General features: G+C 43.3%; 1 protein-coding gene across 5 annotated transcripts in view; it reads left to right on the plus strand.

Annotated features, from left to right (window-relative positions):
- The window catches only part of ARHGAP28 (Rho GTPase activating protein 28), a 138,573-nt gene that overhangs the window by 80,447 nt on the left and 33,793 nt on the right, over nucleotides 1–24,333 (plus strand). For all 5 annotated transcript variants that reach the window (XM_075828361.1, XM_075828362.1, XM_075828364.1 and 2 more), the window contains 7 exons: nucleotides 1,916–2,112; nucleotides 3,493–3,710; nucleotides 17,082–17,169; nucleotides 17,353–17,495; nucleotides 18,904–19,069; nucleotides 19,155–19,246; nucleotides 21,995–22,072. In XM_075828361.1, the coding sequence (XP_075684476.1) occupies nucleotides 1,916–2,112; nucleotides 3,493–3,710; nucleotides 17,082–17,169; nucleotides 17,353–17,495; nucleotides 18,904–19,069; nucleotides 19,155–19,246; nucleotides 21,995–22,072 (982 nt within the window). The remainder of the gene's footprint in view (nucleotides 1–1,915; nucleotides 2,113–3,492; nucleotides 3,711–17,081; nucleotides 17,170–17,352; nucleotides 17,496–18,903; nucleotides 19,070–19,154; nucleotides 19,247–21,994; nucleotides 22,073–24,333) is intronic.

Raw genomic sequence — 24,333 nt, forward strand, 5'->3', positions numbered from 1 at the left:
TATTTTAAGGGTCTGGAAACCCTATGTTAATTTATAGAAAGATATTTATATATAAATCTGATTTCCTTCATGTATGCTACATGTATAATCAGGAATTAGAAGCATTTGTCTATACTTTTCTATCAATTAATAAGGTATTTGGATATAATAGAAAATACTACTTAAAACGCACCTAACTTTAAAATAAGCTGTCATATGTGTCTACATAAAGAATAATACTATTTCTTGCCATCATCTGAGATATTCAGCATTTTTTATCAATTTTCACCTCTGCAGACTCTAATTTTTAGTTTTTCCAGAGCTAGTGGGTGGAGCATAACTGCTATCAGGTCTTCTATACACTGCACATATAGAGAAGATGAGAATTCTGTTCTCATTTCTCTATCTATTACATATATAGAAGTTGCGGCAGCATGGGGGACATTCTACAGCAGTAATGATCAGTGTAGCTGTGAATCCAGCACTGGGGTGAGAAAGAACACTTACTAGAAGTTGCTGCAGTTTCTCTATGTCTCTCTCTCATTATGCTCCCTCCACCCCCTCCCCTTTCCATAGACGTCTAAAAGCAGCTGTAACCTAATCCGTCAATTAGCTGATAGTCTATCTTTTCTTGAGGAGACAGAAAAATCATGCCCAGTAGGAGATAAGCCGCTGCCAGACAGGCTTATTCATCTCTCCCCATTGAAATAAACATCCACGCTTGGAAAAGCCAAGCGTTCATGTTTAGGGGGGCGTCAGGAGAAATAGCTGTTGGCCGAACGCCTGACAGCTATCTAAAATTTATGAGCACCTTTAGTTCTGTGGCTAATTCCAAAATACATAGCCAGGTCTATAAACAATGCCTTTCCTAAATAACCTGTAGCTGAGACATCTCTGTGCCGCTCAATTTTTTTGCAGAGCCTATTTTTTAAGTTTTCTTAATGTCGACATATAACTAATGGGAAGCAGATGTTTGAACAGCTTTACCTAGAATTTAAAAGCTCTGGAGGTCACATTCCTTCTTGATTATGCAAGGAAATAAGAAAGTGGAAAAGGAAATGAGAGGCAGAGCTATTCCTTCATGTAGATGTGGTTATCTGGCAGGAATATGCATGATACATTGGTGTAAAGGGTTTTACAATAAATCCACCAGTTTTCTAGTATCAAATTTATTTTATGGCTAAATGAATTCTAAACAATTCCATCTGTTTTAGAAATAAGTTATCTATTATTACATTTAGTTCTTCACAATCTGACATTCTTAATTATCTTCAAGTTGTATATAATGGCGATATAATAGGTATGAGATTTCAGCAGGAGGACTGCAGGGACATGCTATGTACATAATTAGGGGGCTATATATAGGGAAATGAGCATTAACATTCCACAGCAGACAGCTAAAAGGGAGACACACTGAGCAGTGGGATGCCCCAATGATTGTCTCCTGGCAGTGAGACTCTCCAGACAACTCCTTTAAATGTTTTATAATATCTTCCCAATGAGTTTTCTATGACAGCTTAGATGAAATGGGAAATCCAACACCAGTGTTCAGAGTTATTTCCCTTGTCCAAGTGTTGCATAAAGTGATTTTTCCACTCAGTAGTAAGCCTCAAGGTCTGGCTGGATTTTTTTTGCTTCGATTGCAAGAAAAGTGTCCATGTGGTGTTAGTGTTAAATGCCTGATTAGGTTAATTATATATCATAACATGTATCTGTGCATCGCATTACATTATGTAGAAAAAAGAAAAACAGCCATGTAGCAGAATAACAGACAAAAAAACATACCCAAATCACTAACAAGAAATGTATATAGATGTAATGTAACGGCAGTGTTGATGTCTTGTTCTTCGTTTCATGATTCGGAGGAAATGGTTAGATATAATTAAGTTGTTTTAGCAGAATTACTGCATTCCTCATCTGCAATTTTGTCTTTCAGAAAAAGCAATTCACGAAGAATCAACAGGATGCTTTCTGATGAATCCGCACACACCCCTGTGTTCAACCGATCCATATCTGAAAATTCCATGGACAACTCATCAATGGAAGATTTCTGGTGTGAACTCAAAAACATCAAAGAGAACAGCGAGAATGGGTCAGATGACAGTCTATTAGTGGATGTGAAGCCTGTGGATGGTATGGGTGTTAATGTTCTATCAGTAGAAAAATTCCATTATTACAAAAGGAAACTTACAGGATAATAAACTACAATAAAATAATGTATCATGATGAGTAGAATATGTGCGGTAAGAGACCTACAAAACTTATGTAAAACAATGTAACCAATCATATGGGTGTCTTACAATTTTCCGCATTTAAGGAATATCCACCATCGGAAGAACGAGTTTCTGCTAAACCCCCTCTATGCCACATGCTCCATTGCTTGCTCAGCTTTTTCCATAACTCCCATAAACTTCAATAAACTTATCTACTAAAATCAATGGCACATGTGGCATACGGCGGTGAGACATGTGGCTATGCCATAAATGCTGAAGTTGGGTGTACCCCTTTAAAGAGTATTTCCAAGCAAATAATTTGTACCATACAGCACTCTGGTACGCTTGATGAAGCTGCAATTGTAAAGTTCTGTGTAATACCATATTCTTGACTATATGTTGACTATTGTACTGTATGAGAACTGTATGAGTTCCAATATTGTTACTGCTTCAAAACAAGTCCTCCTTGCTAGGGGAAAATATCAGTATGGTGGTACCGATGTATGGTGATATTTTGCTTTAATACAGCAGATTCGTGAGGCGTACAAAAAAAGAAACATTTCTACAAATATGCTGCAGCACACATAGGTGCAGAATCCTGCTTAGATTACCTCTACAGTCATATTAGAGCTCTACAATTTGTTTGATTTCACTAAAATAAAACTTTAAACTGGTTCTGGTTGGAAAGATCTTAAAGTAAAAGCCCAATTAAATGGGCCAATAATCGGGAAAATGAGCGTTTATATGAACGCTCGTTCCCGATCATTTCCCTGTGTGATCAGAGCAACCATCAGCCGATGAACGAGCAAACACTCGTTCTTAGACTGATCTGCTCTTTTATGCAGAATTAAAAATCATCGTTGTCGGCAGCACCTCTTTCTGTGAAATCAGGGAGATACGCTGCCAACAATATATAATATTTTATTAATTTAAATGTCTGTTTCATGTATGCAATTTCTACTGATACAGTACATTTCTCAATGTCTTTACTAAATGGAACCCGGGAGGTTAGATTTCTACTTTATTAAAGGGTACATCAATCCCAATAATCGGATAGTTTTAGTCCTGTTTGCAGTAGGAGAGTATGCCGCACGCACATTGTCTCTTCTCATTGAATGGCAGATACAGAGACTACCACTCTACGAGCGTGTCATAAGAACTTATTTATAAATAGCACAGTTGACGTATTTCCTTGATATATACAACTAAAGCAAAATGCAAACATTTACATAATAATTACAGATGATTTACATGGTGATAAGTTGCAATATTCACATGCTAACTCTGTCTTGTTTTTCAGATGGTGAGCTGGAGGCAGAATGGCTACAAGAGGCAGGCCTATCCACGCTTATTTCTGGTACCCAGGAACATGACGGTCAGGCTTTGCTGTCCACATTAACACGGACACAGGCAGCTGCTGTACAAAAAAGATACAATACTTACACTCAGACTATGAGAAAAAAGAACAAACATTCAGTAAGGGATGTACGAGATATCTTTGGAATTAATGAATCTACAGTAAGTATGAAGAGATGCCACAATTATTAAAACTGAGGCCTATCATATTAAGTGAAATATAGTGTACTTTAGAATTTATTGAGTATGACTATGTGAGGTATGTTAAATTCCAATTTCTAATCAGAGAATTCCGGTATTATTATTGTCATAACTCCATAATTAGAGATGAACGAACCGGGACAACCAAACCCGGTTTCGATCCGAACCTCGGGAAAAGTTTGGTTCGCAGCGAATCCGAACTTCACCGGGTTCGGCCGAACCCGTTTTGACCGAACCCGGCTACATTTTGGCGCCTGCCACATGTTAGATGTAAAATGGAGGATTTCACAATATCACCTGACATCAGGCTACCCCATAATGCCTTGCAAACGGCTCTCCCAGCCAATTGGGAGGCAGCATTGGGGCGGGCTCAAGCCTGCAATAAAAGTCTATGCACGGAGCTCAGCACCATTTTACAGACAGGAGCTGTAGGGATAGCATCTCTGTGCAGTTAGGGAAAGCTTTAGGAATCTAAAAGCCAGGAATCCAGCAATCGAAGGGGCTCATCCACTACAGCGAGAGTCTACTCTCAACATCCAAATTGCAATACAAATTCTCCATTTGCCAAGCCAGTGTGTGAATAAGCTTTTATAAGTGGCTCATCCCCGTTGCATGGGTTAACCTAACAATCCAACTTGCAATACAGGCAGCCTTTGTAGTACTACAATGCCCAGCATTCCCTGAGTGCACAGTGGCTGATAGAAATTCTCATTCATTGCCATTTGCCAAGCCAGTGTGTGAATAAGCTTTTAGAATGGGCTCATCCCCGGCTGTTAACATAACAATCCAACTTGCAATACAGGCAGCCTTTGTAGTACTACAACGCCCAGCATTCCCTGAGTGCACCGCGGCGTGGCTGATAGAAATTCTCATTCATTGCCATTTGCCAAGCCAGTGTGTGAATAAGCTTTTAGAAGGGGCTCATCCCCGTTGCATCCAACTTGCAATACAGGCAGCTGAGGCAGCCTTTGTAGTACTACAACGCCCAGCATTCTCTGAGTCAGTGCAGTGGCTGATAGAAATTCTCATTCATTGCCATTTGCCAAGCCAGTGTGTGAATAAGCTTTTAGAAGAGGCTCATCCCCGGCCGTTAACATAACAATCCAACTTGCAATACAGGCAGCCTTTGTAGTACTACAACGCCCAGCATTCCCTGAGTCAGTGCAGTGGCTGAAAGAAATTCTCATTCATTGCCATTTGCCAAGCCAGTGTGTGAATACGCTTTTAGAAGGGGCTCATCCCCGGCCGTTAACATAACAATCCAACTTGCAATACAGGCAGCCTTTGTAGTACTACAACGCCCAGCATTCCCTGAGTCAGTGCAGTGGCTGATAGAAATTCTCATTCATTGCCATTTGCCAAGCCAGTGTGTGAATACGCTTTTAGAAGGGGCTCATCCCCGTTGCATCCAACTTGCAATACAGGCAGCTGAGGTAGCCTTTGTAGTACTACAACGCCCAGCATTCCCTGAGTCAGTGCAGTGGCTGATAGAAATTCTCATTCATTGCCTTTTGCCAAGCCAGTGTGTGAATAAGCTTTTAGAAGGGGCTCATCCCCGGCCGTTAACATAACAATCCAACTTGCAATACAGGCAGCCGTTGTAGTACTACAACGCCCAGCATTCCCTGTGTCAGTGCAGTGGCTGATAGAAATTCTCATTCATTGCCATTTACCAAGCCAGTGTGTGAATAAGCTTTTAGAAGGGGCTCATCCCCGGCCGTTAACATAACAATCCAACTTGCAATACAGGCAGCCTTTGTAGTACTACAACGCCCAGCATTCCCTGAGTCAGTGCAGTGGCTGATAGAAATTCTCATTCATTGCCATTTGCCAAGCCAGTGTGTGAATACGCTTTTAGAAGGGGCTCATCCCCGTTGCATCCAACTTGCAATACAGGCAGCTGAGGCAGCCTTTGTAGTACTACAACGCCCAGCATTCCCTGAGTCAGTGCAGTGGCTGATAGAAATTCTCATTCATTGCCATTTGCCAAGCCAGTGTGTGAATAAGCTTTTAGAAGGGGCTCATCCCCGGCCGTTAACATAACAATCCAACTTTCAATACAGGCAGCCGTTGTAGTACTACAACGCCCAGCATTCCCTGAGTCAGTGCAGTGGCTGATAGAAATTCTCATTCATTGCCATTTGCCAAGCCAGTGTGTGAATAAGCTTTTAGAAGGGGCTCATCCCCGGCCGTTAACATAACAATCCAACTTGCAATACAGGCAGCCGTTGTAGTACTACAACGCCCAGCATTCCCTGAGTCAGTGCAGTGGCTGATAGAAATTCTCATTCATTGCCATTTGCCAAGCCAGTGTGTGAATAAGCTTTTAGAAGGGGCTCATCCCCGGCCGTTAACATAACAATCCAACTTGCAATACAGGCAGCCGTTGTAGTACTACAACGCCCAGCATTCCCTGAGTCAGTGCAGTGGCTGATAGAAATTCTCATTCATTGCCATTTGCCAAGCCAGTGTGTGAATACGCTTTTAGAAGGGGCTCATCCCCGGGGTTTTGATTCAACTTGCTGCACTCCAGCAGTGAAATGTCTGGTAAAAAAAAGGTTGTGAAAGGACGGGGTAGAGGAAAAAACACCCTCTTCCAGTCCAAATGTTGGATCTGTTGGTGCCAGACCCAGTACCAGCATTTGTGGCACAAGACATGTGCCCAGTTCCACTAGTAGCAGCAGCCATGTGCCTGCTGGTAGTAGTAGCAGTATCAGCAAGCCAGACTTGTCCATCTCCTCCGGTGGGCGGGTTACTTTAGACAATACGGCCATTGTGGACTGGTTGGCTGGCTCGCGGTCATCTCAGCAGGAAGACTGTGACGATCTGGCTTCAAGCCAGGTTTCGTTGGATTCCAGATCCTCTACAGTTCCTTGGCACAGTGACAGTAGTAATATGGGTATTTCTAGCGTTTCCATTCCATCATCTATGTCTTCACTCCCCATTCCTAGCGGGAAGCCATCTTTCCTGAGAGTCCTAAGAGACATCTCCTCGGGTGCGAAGGAAGATACTGAACAACATAGTGATGATGATTTGTTTTCCGCGAGTCAGCCAACGGAGTGTGTTGCGGCGATGGTGGAGGTGGAAGCGGTGTCCGAGATGCATAGCTGTGGTAGTGGGGGTGTTGGTGGTAGCCGTGGTGGCAGACGCAGTAATGAGGGGGGGCATGGAGCCTGCCATGATGTCACATCACATTCACAACACAGTGACAGAAGTGGCGGGGATGATGAGGAGGGCTATGATGATGTTGTTTTAGACAGGACGTGGGAACCAGGTGACGAGGTGATGACGGCGTCAGAGGAGGAGGGTAGTAGTGGCGGCACTGGCAGTGATAAACAGCCAAGCCGAGGTAGGGGCAGAAGTCAATCTGCAAAACGTTGCAGCGGTAGGGTCAGCTCAGGAGCCGGTGACGGCGACACTGATGCTACTGGTGTAGGCTCCCGAAAAAAGCCTGCCAGACAAGGGGCAAGCTCGGGTGGTGGTGGTGGTGGTGGTGGTGGACGTGGTACTACCTCTTTACGGTACTCTGCCGTGGGGCAATTTTTCTGTACCTTCCCGGAGGACGAAAAAATGGCACAGTGCCTTATCTGCAAGCAGAAAGTAAGGCGTGGGCAGGGCAGCAATGTAGGAACTACTGCTCTACGTAAACACATGGAGCGGCATCACAAGGCCATGTGGGACAATCGACATGCCACACCATCATGTACATCTAATGAAGACCCCTCTGCCGCTGCTGCTGCTCCGAGTCCCTGTCATCTAAGTAGTAGCCAGGCCTTATCCACCATGTCGTTGTCATCATCATCATCACTGTCATCTAGTGCTCCTCCTACGTCCCGTCAGTTATCCATTACGGAATTGTTGTCCAATAAGCAACAATATATACCCAGTCATCCACTTGTCGTGCGGCTTAATTCACACCTGGCTAAGTTGTTGGTGGTGCAGTCGCTGCCGTACCACCTGGTCGACTCCGCCGGCTTCAAGCAATTGATGGCGTGCGCTCAGCCTAGGTGGCGAATACCTAGCCGACATTACTTCTCCAAAACAGCTGTCCCTGCCTTGCACAAGCACGTGGAGGAAAAGGTGGGCCAGTCCTTGCAATTATCCGTGTGCAGCAGGGTACATGACACCGTCGACACGTGGAGCAGCAACTATGGGCAGGGACAGTACATGTCTTTCACGGCCCACTGGGTCAATATTTTGCAGTCCGATGCACCACCGCAGCAATGCCAGGCATTACCACCTCCACGCTTGTATCTTTCTGGTTCAACTCTGGACACCAGGCGCCTACCATCCTCCTCCTCCTACTCCTCCTCCTTCTTGCCCTCCTTAATGGAGGTCTTCCCGTCCCCGACAGGACAGAGCGTATCTTCCACTCCTCCTCCCTCCTCTTTTCATAGGTGCAAGGTGAAGCGCCACAACGCTGTCTTACACCTGCTGAGCCTGGGCGAGAAAAGCCACACAGGGCAGGAGCTGCTGCTGTGCATCAAGGAGGAAATTGCACGCTGGCTGTCCCCTCTGAAACTCACACTGGGCAATGTTGTCTCTGATAACGGGAAGAACATTGTGGCTGCACTGCGTCTAGGTCACCTGACACACGCTCCTTGCATGGCACATGTGATCAATCTGGTCATAACACGCTTCTTAAAGTCATATGTTGGTTTGAAGGGTGTGCTGGCCATGTCCAGGAGGGTTTGCGTTCGCTTTAGACGTTCGTATGCATTTAAGCACGCCCTCCTGGACTTGCAGCGTCAAAACAATCTCCCAGAACACAGCCTGATTTGCGATGTTCCAACACGCTGGAATTCCACCCTGCACATGTTGGACCGTCTGTACGAACAGCGGAAAGCCGTGAATGATTTCCTGATGCAGCAGACGGGCAGCGTTTGGAGCCAGTGTAATTTCGAGCTCAGGCACTGGCAGCTGGTTAGAGACGCATGTCGCATTTTGAAGCCCTTTGAAGAGGCCACACGATTTGTGAGCCGTGACGCTAGCGGAATGAACAATGTTATGCCGCTGATATTCATTATGGAGCAAACGCTCACAGCGATGATTCAGCAAAGGATGGAGGAAGGATCACATCAGGATATGGATGTTGAGGAGGAGGAGGAGGAGGATGAGGATGAGGAAACAGGACCTGAAGAGGAGCTGGATTTGGAGATGGAATCACAGGAAGGGTTAGGGGACGAGGCAGCCGCACAACATGACAGTGATGGTGATGACGAGTCTGACGACGACGACCTTGGTGATGGACAACCATGGCAGTATGGGGCGGAGATGGAACCAACCGGGCCATCTGAAACGCTGGCCAGGATGGAGAGCTGTATGCTTCGTTATTTGCGCGCTGACTGTCGTATTGTTAGCATGAAGCAAAGAGATGAGTACTGGATAGCCACACTTTTAGAACCTCGGTATAGAGCCAGAATGGGGGAGTTTTTTGCGCCTTCCGAGAGGGAGGCAAAATTGGCTTATTATTGAGAGAAGCTATGCAGCCAGCTTGTCACGGCTTTCAAACGGCAAACACCTGCTGCAAGCATGTCTGACCGGGGGACCACTCTCCGCTCCCCACTGTCTCATCGTTCCACCGCCTCTGGCAGAGCTACCTCTGTAATAGGCGGCAGCAGCGGCAGTAGCAGCAGCCAATTCAGTTTGGAAAATATGATGACAAAATTTTTACATCCAATACCCCGACCTGACACACATCGTAGTCACCAAAGGGATGTTCACCATCACCAGGTCCAGCACCTAAACAACCAGGTTCACTCGTATCTGGACTGTGCCCTTTCACCGTCAGAAATCCTGATCCCAGACCCCATGGACTTCTGGGTCAGCAGATTGGATCATTGGCAAGAACTGGCCCAGTTTGCCATGGGTGTACTGTCTTGTCCACCCTCCAGTGTAGCGTCAGAGAGGGTATTCAGCACGGCAGGGGGCTTCGTCACCCCCTAAGCAAACAAGATTGTCCGCCAACAGCTTGGAAAATCTCACGTTTCTGAAAATGAATCAAGCGTGTATCGGTGAGGATTTTAAAACCCCTGTGCCTGATGCCACTGATTAGATCTGACATTGCTGCTGCCGCCTGCTACTGCCGCCTGCTACTACGGGATTCTGTCCTGTCCACTCTTTTTTTAATGTGCCGCTGTTGGTGCTGCTACTACTACTACTACCACCAATACACCTCCACTGCCGTCTGCTACAAGCAGGCTTGAGGCCTGCCCCACCACAGGGCTTTGTCCTGTGACTGTCTAGTCTCTTTTAATGTGCTGCTACTACTACTACTACTACCACCACCCTTGCTGTCCGTTGGCTACCTCTACTACCACCAATACACCTCCACTGCCGTCTGCTACAAGCAGGCCTGAGGCCAGCCCCACCACAGGGCCTTGTCCTGTGACTGTCCAGTCTCTTTTAATGTGCTGCTACTACTACTACCACCCATGCTGTCTGTTGGCTACCTCTACTACCACCAATACACCTCCACTGCCGTCTGCTACAAGCAGGCCTGAGGCCTGCCCCACCACAGGGCTTTGTCCTGTGACTGTCCAGTCTCTTTTAATGTGCTGCTGCTACTACTACTACCACCCTTGCTGTCTGTTGGCTACCTCTACTACCACCAATACACCTCCACTGCCGTCTGCTACAAGCAGGCCTGAGGCCTGCCCCACCACAGGGCTTTGTCCTGTGACTGTCCAGTCTCTTTTAATGTGCTGCTACTACTACTACCACCCTTGCTGTCTGTTGGCTACCTCTACTACCACCAATACACCTCCACTGCCGTCTGCTACAAGCAAGCCTGAGGCCTGCCCCACCACAGGGCTTTGTCCTGTGACTGTCCAGTCTCTTTTAATGTGCTGCTACTACTACTACCACCCTTGCTGTCTGTTGGCTACCTCTACTACCACCAATACACCTCCACTGCCATCTGCTACAAGCAGGCCTGAGGCCTGCCCCACCACAGGGCTTTGTCCTGTGACTGTCCAGTCTCTTTTAATGTGCTGCTGCTACTACTACTACTACCACCACCCTTGCTGTCCGTTGGCTACCTCTACTACCACCAATACACCTCCACTGCCGTCTGCTACAAGCAGGCCTGGAGGGCTTGTGAAAAGCCATTGCTTGTTGCTTTTACATCCATGTATGGATGAACCCCTGCAGGCATCTGCCACCATAAAGGGTAAATTTTTTGAGGGCTTGTCAAAAGCCATTGCTTCTTCTTTTACCACCTTATATGTATGAACCCTGGCAGGCATCTGCCGCCAAAAATGGTTAATTTTTATACCTTTTTTAACAATGCATTAAGCATACAACATGCACAAGTGCAGTGGTTTCTGTTAGTAATCACCGTGTCCCATCCGTTTTCCTATAGCCATACATATTGGCGTAACTTTGACACCAACTTTGCCTTAAAGACAGCTCAAAAGTACTTGGATACACTCATGGGTGACCTAAGAGTGTTATACAGGGCTTCTAGGGCTTTTAAACAGTGTTATACACTATTTTTAGGGGCTTTCTTGTATTACAGGTTCGGTCAGAACTAGTTCGGTCCGAATCGAACTTTTTCATGAAATTCGGCGAACCAGCCGAACCGAACTTTTCATAAGTTCGCTCATGTCTATCCATAATGTGCCAGTCAGTGTCAGCCGTCTAGTAGAAAGGAGCTGCTCCCACATGTCTTAGAAATTAGACTCTTCACGTCTGCATGTCACATTATCTTGTTCCTAGTCTAATCCAATTTTTTCAGTACAACGGTCATAACAATGATATTTTAAGACCACCAAACCATTCTTATCATTTACAATAATCATTATATCTATATCCAACTCTATTAACACAGTTGAAAGATCCCATAATATAAGGGAAACTCGTCTTTAAAGAGGCTCTGTCACCAGTTTAATACTTCCCTATCTCCTACCTAATCTAATAAACGCTTTGCTGTAGATAACTACTGGGTTGTTTTGTTTTTTTTAAAACGTTGATTAGTGAGAAAGTTCAGATCATTTTTACATTTATGCAAATTTTTACCAAGTTTCACCAAGTGGGCGTTGTAAAGAAAAGTGTATTATGCTGACTAATTATCGTGCCATACAGCCCCCTCCTGCAGACAGTGCTATACAGCCCCCCTGTAGACAGTGCTATACAGCCCCCCTATAGAAAGTACTATATAGCCCCCCCTGTAGACAGTGCAATGCAGCCCACCTGTAGATAGTAGTATACAACCCCCCCTGTAGACAGGGCTAAACAGCCTCCCTATACAGTGCTATACACATACACACCCGGTTCAGCCCAAACAGTATCATGCTCCCATATTGCTCCCCCCACAGTATAATGCCCCCATAGCTGCCACCATACAGTATAATACCCCCATACATATAATGCCCACACAGATCCCCCATACACTATAATGCCCACACAGATGCCCCATACAGTATAATGCCCACACAGATGCCCCCATACAGTATGTGAGGGTTTAGCATCAGGAGAGGTTGGTACAGCGGTTTCTTTGTAGCCAGAGACAGGGACACCGTGCATTAAAAGTCATAACAGGGCTTTGCCTGTGTTTTTATTCTTGTCAAAGAAACAGCCTCTTGTACAACAAGGCAAAATACAAAATAAATCCTGCTCGTCTGAGCACTAACTAAACAAGATATTATCTAACTATACCAAGTGCCTTCCTACCAGGCACTGGACACAAAGTAACACAGGTCTTTACTCACATAGAATACAGGCTACTCCAGCCTTAGTAGTCTCCAGTCTGAGTCAGGGGTGAGACTCACACACACTGTGTCTGTACCTTTTTATACACAGGCTACAGGTGCAGCTAATTGAGCAGCAGCCTTGTCCTACAAACAGAGATGGACTAGGGATTGGGGAACCCGCCCTGCTCTTCTCCAATCCAACTCTAGGCCCTTTTTCCGGCTTTTCCTTAAGCCGAGATTGGAAAGCTAGAGCTTTCTATTGCAAGAACTACTCATTCCCTGGAGCCTAGGATACATATGACAGGATTCTAGGGGAAATGTACCTTCCCTCAATGACTTTACCTGTCACTGTCTCACAAGTATAATGCCCACATAGATGCCCCATACAGTATAATGCCCACAAAGATGTCCCCATACAGTATAATTCCCACACAGATGCCCCATACAGTATAATGCCCACACAGATGGCCCCCATGCAGTACAATGCCCCAAAAAATTCCCCCATACAGCATAATGCTCCATAGCTGCCTCCATGCAGCATAATACCCCCATAGCTGCCCCCACAGTATAATGCCCACCATAGCTGCCCCCCTCACACAGTATAATGCTCTCCATAGCTGCCCCCAACACAGTATAATGCTCCCATAGCTATCCACACACAGTATAATGCCCCCCATAGCTGCTCCACACAGTATAATGCCCCCAATAGCTGCCCCCACAGTATAATGCCCCACAGAGGTGCCCCCACAGTATAATGCCCCACACAGTATGATGCCCCCTCGTAGCTGCCCCCACAATATATTTCCCCTATAGATGTCCCCACAGTATAATGCCACCCATAGCTGTCCCCACTTTATAATGCCCCACACATTATAATGCCCCCTCATAGCTGCCCCCACAATATAATTCCCCCCATAGCTGCCCTCACAGTATAATTTCACCCCAAGCTGCCCCCGCAGTATAATGCACCCACAGTATAACGCCCCTCATATAGTAAAATGCTCCTATAGCTGCCACCATATCAGGCCCCCTTCCCTATCCTTTAAAATGCAGCCATAGTGCCTAATAGAAAAATAATAACATAATTACATACCTATCCCCATTCCCACGATGGGTGGAGGATCCTTCTCCTCCATTCTGTGCTGTAAGTGACTCGGCGCAGACAGGCGCGATGATGTCCCAACATTGCGCCTGCCTGCGCTGAGCTGCTCACGGCAGAGTAAATGCTGGAGCAAGGAGCCGTCAGCTCCTTGCTCCAGCATTCAGGAAGCGGGACCAGCACGGTCAGTGCTTTGTGGCTACGGGGGACCTGTGGGCCCCCTGGGCTTAGGGGCCCGGTCGCAACTGCAACCGTCGCGACCCCTAGAGCTACGCCACTGGTTATACATTTCTATTCATTCATGCCCAGCTGTATTCACAGCACGGCGTGATCTCGCAAGATCACGCTGTTACGTAATTTACTCCCGCAGTTCCTTCACCGGAGCAACGGAAGTATGACCAGACATTGGCTTCAGCCGTGCTGGAGGTGATGTCTGGTCATTCTCCATTCGTGAAGGAACTGCAGGAGTAAGTGACGTCACAGCGTGATCTCGCGATTCTAGCGGAGATCACGCTGGGCTGTGAATAAAGCTGGGCATGAATGAAGAGAAGTGTATGAATGGTCAGTGTCATATACTTTTCTTTACAACACCCACTTAGTGAAACTAAATAAAACGCCCAGTTGGGCTTTTACAAAAAATTTGCATAAATGTAAAAATTATCAGAACTTTGTCCCTAATAAACGTTTTTTTTTTATTTTTTAAAAACAGTAGTTATCTACATCAAAGAGATTATTAGATTAGGTAGGAGATAGGGAAGTATAAAAATGGTGACAGAGCCTCTTTAAGAAGTTCCCTTTCAATTGCATGAAGTTACATTGTGTCTTTTTGTGTATTCACAAAAGATGATACTTTTTACTGTTCCATTTGGAAATATACAAATAAGTTAATACAATTACAATACATTATATGTCCTTTGTGATACACACCTGACTAATGTGTAGTTGAGAATTGGTCAATTCACATGCTGCCTAATGTAGCAAAAGCCATTGACACACCCATGATTACAGGGTCAAATATCTGAGATTTTTCTCTTTACTCTGATTGACCTGTATTCTGTTAAAAATCATTTCAGTTTCTCTGCATCATGGTGGTGGGCATTGTGTATTATTGGCACAATGTTTTCTTGTTTGGTACAAACATAAATGCCTAAATAGATTTCAATGATGAAAACCGCAAGCGTGTTTCTATCTTTTTATTGGGATAAAATAGGTCGTAACCTGCGTCAGTTTTTCACATATTTGTACCTCAACAGTATGGGCATAAGCTATTCAATATTACTTTGCAGTAGACCAGGGATAACTAGATCTTCTAAATGTAATTTTATGACCTTGATGTATTAGCAAGCATTTCTAATTTCTTAGTGTAAGCCATCTGCTTTAAAATAGAAAATGTTAAACTTATTACTGCTATTGAATTATTCTGAGTTAGAAATGAAGCATTAATTATTTACTTAATATTGACAGTTTTAAAATCTGAATAAACGAAAAAAATAAAACATACAGGTTTTATTTAGTAATTGTCACAATCCGTAGGTATGTGGACACACTAGGTCGCACAGCCGTAACGTAGTAGCAGCTGGCCAAACAACAGTCTATAGAGTCTATGCAAAGTCCTAGCACAAGACTACCTGTAATAGTCCAGACAATAGCAGAGGCTTAGCCACAGATGGAACTTGGAGGTAGATGACGCCACATGTGGCGGATGATGTCAAGCTTGGAAGATGACACCAGACGTGCTGTATAACAGCAGACATGGCAGATGACACCAGATGTGATGTATGACAGCAAACGAGACAGATGTCACAACACGACTTCCACTAGAAGAGGCTCAGGTACAAACACAGCACAGGATACAGGATACAGGTAGCATGGCACAGGAATACTGGGAACACGATACGACTAAGGGACCATTTGCTAAGACTAATATGGGAATACACAGCAACGCTCAGGCAAGGAGTGAAAGGGCAGGACCCTTTTCATACTCCAGGTGATCTGGGGATAATGAATGAATTATTTAAATGTGTGCGCGCTGACCCTCTAAGGCCAGGAATGTGCGTGTGCGCGCACCCTAGTGGTCACTGCAGGGCAAAGTGGATGCATGTGCTGGCGTCTGCAGGAGGGAGATGTCGGCAGGAGGAGAGAGGTCTACGGTCACGACCGTCAGTAGGTAAAGGGAGGCGGCGGTCCACGACCACGGCCGTTACAGTATTTATGATTAAATATATCTTGTCTTCATTTTATGCATGGTTCTTAACTTGGTCACTAAAACTCAGGAATTCTGTAAAAAAAATATTTGTGAATGCAACAGGAAGCCCTGATAAAGCAAAGGAAGTTCAAAGGATGACACTTGAGAGTGAAATGTGTCTCTCTAGTGGGGCAACAGGCAGAAAAGAAAATACTAAAATTATGACCAGGACTTCTGTAATATTCTTCATGCACAGCTTAAAGAATGTGATCAACATCCTACAAGTACAAACTCTGACGTAGCTCATTCACAAGCCTCATGCACATAGGAAAGTCATGCGCAAGAGGGTTTAGAGAGGCACATGAAGCCCCCTGCTACTTTGTACTGTGTGATATGTGAACTGCATTGTTAGCAAACAACGGAATAGGCCGAAGGGTCATGGAAAGAGCTTGGAGAGGGGACCCAGCAGGATAATAGGGGGACTTTGTTTAATCCTTGCTATTGTGCTCCCTCTCTTCTATGTATGCCGCAGCTTGTCTCGATATACATATATATATATATATATATATATATATATATATATATATATATATATAAATATATATATATATATATATATATATATATATATATATATATATATATATACATATGACACAGTTTCATGCAAGACCATACCCATTTTTACCAACGGAAGCCCCTTTTTGTACATAGAAAGGCAATAAGGTCCATCTTATTTAAAGAGGCTCTGTCACCAGATTATCAAATCCCTATCTCCTATTGCATGTGATCGGCGCTGCAATGTAGATAACAGTAACGTTTTTTGTGTTTTTTGAAAAATGATCATTTTTGGCTAAGTTATGAGCAATCTTATATTTATGCAAATGAGCCTTTCTAATGGCCAACTGGGCGTTTTTTCTCTTATTTCCAACTGGGCGTGTATTGTGTTTTAAGCAACTGGGCGTGTTTACTTCTTTCACTGCACAATCACACTGTGCTGTGGATCATGCTGGGCTGGAACAATGAGAAGTGTAGGACACTGATTAGTCACTGATTGGTCACTGATTGGTCAGCCTCATACACTTTTCTGTACAACACCCAGTTGGTAAAAAGTAAAAACACGCCCAGTTGTCCACTGAGAAACTCATTAGCATAAATCTTAACTAGCTCATAACTTGCTCAAAAATGATCGTTTTTCAAAATAAAAACCACTGCTGTTATCTACATTACAGCGCCGATCACATTATGTAGGAGATAGGGCACTTATAATCTGGTGACAGAGCCTCTTTAAGTCAAGAAGTGTTTTGATATGCTTTACTCATATTAATAATATTTCTTTTTTTGTGTTTTTGCAGGCCACGTTTGAAACCATACCAGTATCTCCTCTTGCAACAAATGGGGTTCAGATCCCCATGAAAAAACCTATATGGAAACCTGTCACTTGTAAGTTTGCTCAGCCTTGTATGTCAACCTTGTGTTAAATGCATTACTTTGAAGCTCCTTAGTATCCACTAGTTGGCTGGTGTATAGACAGTAACTCATAGCCATCAGTTTTGTCATCAAAGAAGGTAAATATAATTGAAAGATAATGCTTTATAATTTCCAAACTGTTCCTTTATGTTTCAGCTAACAGCTGCACTTTAGAAAAAATTAACCCTGCGGTAGCAGAAGAACTGTCTTTTGAAGTGTCCTTCTCAGAGACAATTGTTATAGATGTTAAAGAAAAGCAGACAAACCAAAGAATTAAAAAAGATGACTGTATCTTACCTGTAAGTGCCCATAAAATCATGTTAGAATAATGTCTGTCTGTATAAGGTGTCATTGGAAAGCACATTCTATGCAATTCTTGGATTTTTTTTAACACACTGATAGTACATTTTATATGTACAGGGTTGTGATGTCACTGCTTGTATTTGTGGAGATTTAAATAAATATGTATTCTTGGCAGTGCCCCAGAATGCCACACATCTGTGATCTACCTTCCTGTTCAACTTGTCTTAATTGACTGTATACATTGGCACAGATATAGTTAAATTCATATGGCTGCTTTTTTATTGCTCACATGTTAATGTGATGAAGATGAGTGATGCAGGACAATGTAAGAAATATGGTAGCCGTTTTATTGGGATACTGTAGCTGGCGAATTTGAATGGGCAATTTCCTGGATGGCATATTTGTATGAGCACTATTGTAGCAGAAATGTCTCTGTGGGTAATTCTATGTGATTTAAACAAGTATAGGGCTTGCATTTCAAAAATCTGCTAAGATATGTGTTTAATAGCCATAATAAAATGATTAATACTGTTGTATCCTGTGGCTATACTTATTCTTACCTATTCTATACTGAGCATTTCTCTATATCTTACTCAGTTTATATGAGCTTTGGGATTAGCATTTTATGTTCCGGGAAATACAACGTTAATTTGTAGTCGAGAAAAAAAAGTTAGAATTAGACTAATATTGTGAGATTTTTGATTACACTACAAACCCATAGTTTTACATTATCTTTCATAGATGTGCTTTTTCTGCGTTTCAGAATCTATTAAATGTAAAATATTAAATCTTGCGCCAGATCCGCATTCCCAGTTCTGCTGGTTGTTAGGGTAGCTTCACTCTGCATTTTTGTCCTCTGTATAATGTATACACCAGAGATGGCATCTGTTTAACGGATATATCATGTAATTTAAAGGTGGTAGATACCATCTGTCACAGCGTCCATTTAACGTATACATACATTCAAAAAAGCGGCTGTGATGGATGTGTTGGTGGGAAATCGCAGTTTGAACTGAGCCTTACTGGAAATACAAGCTTCTCAACAGACAGATCCAGAACAGTTTAGCTAAACTCCGATGGGACAATCAACTTTTCTTGCATCGCATTACGGTGCAGGGCCTGGTTTAAAGATGCAAATCTCCAGATAAAGCTCTGTGCAGGCATTAAGGAGTCCAAAACTGCTGGGAGATTTCAGCCCTGAGCACTACTTTCCTTTCTGACATACCTATATGGAATGCCGCTATAGGATACATTATTATTTCAGGCCCCATTCAGTTGAGGTTGAAGGTTCAACTATAATAGTTTATACCTATCACGTTTCCATGCATGAAATCATATAACTGCTTCCATTTACAGAGTTTAATTTGACATTGGAAAACAACCATTCCTGTCATTATCTTTCAGAAATTCATTGTTTGGAAAAGCAGATTTGGGCTTACTGAAGTTGAAGATTTATCTCTTGAAGACATGAAGAAAATACGATACCTCTCCCTAATAGAATTAACTGCTTTTTATGATGCTTTGGGAATTGAATTAAAGAGGAATAGAGTTCTACGCATTAAAGGAAGAGGTAAAATATGATATCATTAGTTTGTTGTATTAATATAATTGACATTTCAGGTTGGTTATGATTATTCTTTGTGCCTTTTATGTAGAAAATGGCCTTTTTGGAGTTCCTTTGACAACATTATTGGAGAACGATCAAAAGAAAGTGCCTGGCACAAAAGTCCCCTTGATCTTTCAAAGAGTAAGTGTTAAAATACAGTAGTGTAGAATGAAATTTACCATCAATAAGAAAGCAAATCTTTTTTTTTTATCTGGAAAAATTGCACTGTGCATTGCTTAGTATAACTAAATTAACTTTCTCTAATGAGTATGTTTTTCTGCATGCTATACCATACAGAATGTGTGAGTTTCAATATGGGACAGTTTTTCCAAAATTTTCTTGGATCGCTCTTTAAAATACACATATGTATATATATATATGTATATATATATATATATATATATATATATATATATATATATATATATATATATATATATATATAGCAGAAAAAGAATGGCGACAGCACACTGCGACACTAATGCCACCTAAACCACTAAATATAAATAAATATGCACTAAAGCTAAATCTACTTATAATAGGGAGGTTCTTAGTGCACATTTTGATCAAAAAGTGTTTGCCCACCTGCCACGACAAGGCGACCTCTGTAAGGTGGGAACCTACGCTGCACATACACCCAGAACTGGGACTAAGCCTACATATATACCTGGGGATGGTAGGATCCAGCATTGAACTAATTAAAATCACGCAGGGCAGAATGGGAGGAGTTCAAGAACAAAAATGGAGGCAGTCACTAACCCCACATATATGGATCACATAAAGAACAAAAATTTGAACAGCACTGTAATGACAGGGATAGGGAAACAGACAAGTGAGCCCTAATCTACCCGCCACTCAGTCCCTGCCTACTTGCAATGACCCGCCCTAGGCGACGAGGTACAACTGGGCGACGGTCCCTACACTCAGTAAGTGCACGACAGACAACCAGACAAGGAAACACAGAACAAAGGGAAACGGGGCAGTTGCCCACGGCAACACCGTGAGCAACAAGAGTAGTAAACGAGCCGAGTCAAACAAGGAGAGTACGAGGTGCCAAACGCAGAGCAGGAGAGTAGTGAACAAGTCGAGTCAAACCAGGATTGTACGAGGTACCAAACGCAGAGCAGAAGAGTAGTCAGTAAGCCAGGGTCAATACGAAGCAAGGACAAGTAGTTCAAGAAGCTGCAGCAGGGCCAGGATACCAACAGAGAAGAATCACAAGCAAGGAGGAACAGGAAAGGCAGGTATAAATAGACAGAGGGCGGGAGCTAGCTCCGTCTGGCCAGGCTGTGATAGGCTCTCCCACTCCTAAGCCTGCCATCCTGAGTGGTGGAAGATGGAGTCAGTCTCACAGACATAGAAGCAGGTGCAGACTGATTACCTATGGGCGTGGATACAGAAGCTGTGCCTGGCAGATCCTTAACAAGCACATTCGAACTAAATGATATAAAATGTGTATGCAGGTGCAGGACACCTGTGACTGCAAATATGCAGCAGAAAAAGAATGGCGACAGCACACTGCGACACTAATGCCACCTAAACCACTAAATATAAATAAATATGCACTAAAGCTAAATCTACTTATAAAAGGGAGGTTCTTAGTGCACATTTTGATCAAAAAGTGTTTGCCCACCTACACACTATATGGACAAAAGTATTGGGATACTTCTCCTGAATATTGAATTCAAGTGTTTAATTCAGTCCCAATACCACAGGTGTATAAAATCACACCCCTAGCCATGCAGTCTGCATTTACAAACATTTGTGACATTATGGGTCATTCTAAAGAGATGAATTTGAGCTTTGTACTGTAATCGGATGCCACAATTGCAATAAGTCAGTTCATTAAATTTCTAGCATTTAGGAGCCGTAGTAACTCAGCCACAGTGGTAGACCACGTAAAGTTTCAGAGCGAGGTCGCTGGGTACTGAGAAGCAGAAGTGAATAAAAGTCACCAACGCTCATCTGACTTAATAACTGTAGAGTTCCAAACCTCCTCTGGCATTAACATCAGCACAAAACCTACACCAGTAGCTTCATGGCATGGGTTACCATTGCTGAGTGGTCTGATGGACGAGTCTGGGTTTGGCAAATGCCAGGAGAACATTACCTGCCTGACTGCATTGTGTCTTCTGTAAAGTTTCGTGGAGGAGGGATCATTCTATGGGGTTGTTTTTCAGGGGTTGGCCTGGGCTCCTTAGTTCCAGTGAAGGTAAGTCTTAATGCTTCAGCATACCAAGACATTTTGGACAATCTTATGCTTCCAACTTTGTGGTAATAGTTTTGGGAGGGCCCTTCTTATTCCAGCACTTTTGTTCCCAAATGCACAAAGAAAGGTCCATAAAGGCATGGTTGGGTGAGTTCGGTGTGTTTAAGAACTTAACTGGCCCGCACAGAGCGCTGACCTCAACCCCATTGAACACCTTTGGGATAAACTAGCATGGAGATTGCGAGCCAGGCCCTGTCGTCCAACATCAGTGTCTAAGCCAACAAATGCTCTTCTTGATGAGTGGCCAAAACTTCCTGCAGACACACTCCAAAATCTTGGAGAAAGCCTTCCCAGAATATTTGAGGCTATTTTAGCTGCACAGGGATGACAGACCTCATATTAATGCCTATAGATTTAGAATGGGATGTCATTAAAGCTCCTGTAGGTGTAATGTGTAGGTGTCCCAATACTTTTACCATATAATGTATATCTATTTATCTATATATACACACATCTACTATATATGAAGTAGAATAGAAGTTGTAGTTAGAAATGCTACTTTTCAATACTCAAGTTCCACAAGTTCCATGATGTGATAATTAAGGGAACAGCTTTTTATAATTAACCCTATGTTTAATGCTACTTATTATTGTGTCTAATAAATACATGTTATTAATTAGTTATTGCAGCGACTTGAGGAAACAGGTCTGGAGACAGAAGGAATATTGCGAGTTCCAGGCTCTGCTTCTCGGGTTAAGGTAGTTTTTCAAGTCTATACCTCTAGAATGTGACACATTTACTGTGCTTAGTGTATATCAAACAAGTCATGTTGTCTTTCTTAAGGCAATTTTACACTGAGCAATTATCGGGCAGACAAGCGTTCATAGAACGCTCATTGCCGATAATTGCCCTGTGTAAACAGGGCAGTGATCAGCAGATAAACGAGCAAACGCTTGTTCATCTGCAGATCATACCGTTTCAAAAATCTGAAATATAATCATTGTTGGGAGCACTTCTCCCCGTGTAAACAGGGAGACGCACTGCCGACATGATAATAATGTATGGGGATGAACGCTCGAAATAACGACCGTTCATCTCCTTACATACTGTATCTCCTTGTGACAGGAGCAAACGAGCTGTCTCGTTGATCGGCGCTCGTTGCACCGGCCAAGATTGGCCAGTGTAATAGGGCCTTTAGTGGATATATAAAAGGTAAAGTTCCTTCTTTTTGACAAAGCATAAAACATTTGAAGGTAACGCTATAATTTCTTTAACTGATAAATTAAGCTATCATGTTTATGCCACAGAATTGGATTCTGGATTTCAACACATGATACATACAATGCATTCTGAAAGTCTTTAGACCCCTTCAATTGTTTCACATTTTGTTATGTTGAGGCCTTGTGCTGAAATAAAAAAAAGTAACATTATTCCCCATCATTCTGCACCGAGTACCCTATAAGGACAAAGTGAAAACAACATTTTAGAATTTTTTTTCAAATTTATTAAAAATGAAAAACTTTGCATAGACATAAGTATTCAGACCCTTTGCTATGACACTTGAAATTTAGCTCTGGTGCCTCCCATTTCTCTAGATCATCTTTGAAATGTTTCTACATCTTGATTGGAGTCCATCTTGGGTAAATTAATTTGATTGGACATGATTCGGAAAGACACACCCCTGTCTATGTGAGGTCTCACAGCTGACAATGCATATCAGAGCAAAAACTAAGCCCTGAGGGGGAAAGAACTGCGGAGGAAAGAATAAAAAAAGTATTTTCCCATCATTTTGCACTCAATACCCCATAATGATAAAGAGAAAATAGAATGTCAGTAATGTTTGCTAAATTATTGAAAAAGAAAAACTGAAATATTGCATTGACATAAGTATTCAGACCCTTTACTTAGTACTTAGTTGAAGCACCTTTGACAGCGATAACAGCCTCCAGTCTTCTTGGGTATGATGCCACAAGGTTTGTACACTTGGATTTGGGTATTTTCTGCCATTCTTCTCTGCAGATCCTCTTAAGCTCTGTCAGGTTGGATAGGGACCGTCGGTGGACAGCCATTTCCAGAGATGTTCGATTGGGTTCAAATCAGGACTCTGGCTGGGCCACTCAAGGACATTCAGAGAGTCGTCCCTAAGCCACTCTTGTGTTGCCTTGGCTGTGTGCTTAGGGTCATTGTCTTGTTGAAAGGTGAACCTTCGGCCCAGTCTGAGGTCCAGAGCACTCTGGATCAGGTTTTCAGTAAGAATATCTCTGTACTTTTCTCCATTCATCTTTCCCTCAATTCTGACTAGTCTCCCTGTCCCAGCCACTGTAAAACACCCCCACTGCATGATGCTGCCACCTCCATGCTTCACTGTGGGGATGGTATTGAGCAGGTAATGAGCAGTGCCTGGTTTTCTCCAGACATGACGCTTAGACTTGAGGCCATAAGGTTTGCACACCTGGATTTGGGGATTTTCTGCCATTCTTCTCTGCAGATCCACTCAAGCTCTATCAGGTTGGATGGGGACTGTTGGCGGACAGCCAGTTTCAGGTCTATGCAGAGATGTTTGATTGGGTTCAAGTCAGGGCTCTGGCCACTCAAGGACATTCCAAGAGTTGTCCCTAAGCCACTCCTGTGTTTTCTTTGCTGTATGCTTAGGGTCATTGACTTGTTGAAAGGTGACCCTTCGGCCTAGTCTGAGGTCCAGAGCACTCTGGATCAGGTTTTCATTAAGAATATCTCTGCACTTTGCTCTATTAATCTTTTGCTCAACCCTGACCAGTCTTCCTGTCCCAGACGCTGAAAAACACCCCCACAGCTTGATGCTGCCACTACCATGCTTCACTGTAGTGATGGTATTGGGAAGGTGATGAGCAGTGCCTGGTTTCCTCCAGCCATAACGCTTAGAACTCATGCCAAAAATTTAACCTTGGTTTCATCAGACCACACAATCTTGTTTTTCACAGTCTGATAGTCCTTTAGGTGCTTGTTTGCAAACTTTTACTGTGAAGAGGCTTCTTTCTGG

This window comes from Rhinoderma darwinii, chromosome 5, assembly GCF_050947455.1.
Source record: "Rhinoderma darwinii isolate aRhiDar2 chromosome 5, aRhiDar2.hap1, whole genome shotgun sequence".
Taxonomy (NCBI): domain Eukaryota; kingdom Metazoa; phylum Chordata; class Amphibia; order Anura; family Rhinodermatidae; genus Rhinoderma; species Rhinoderma darwinii.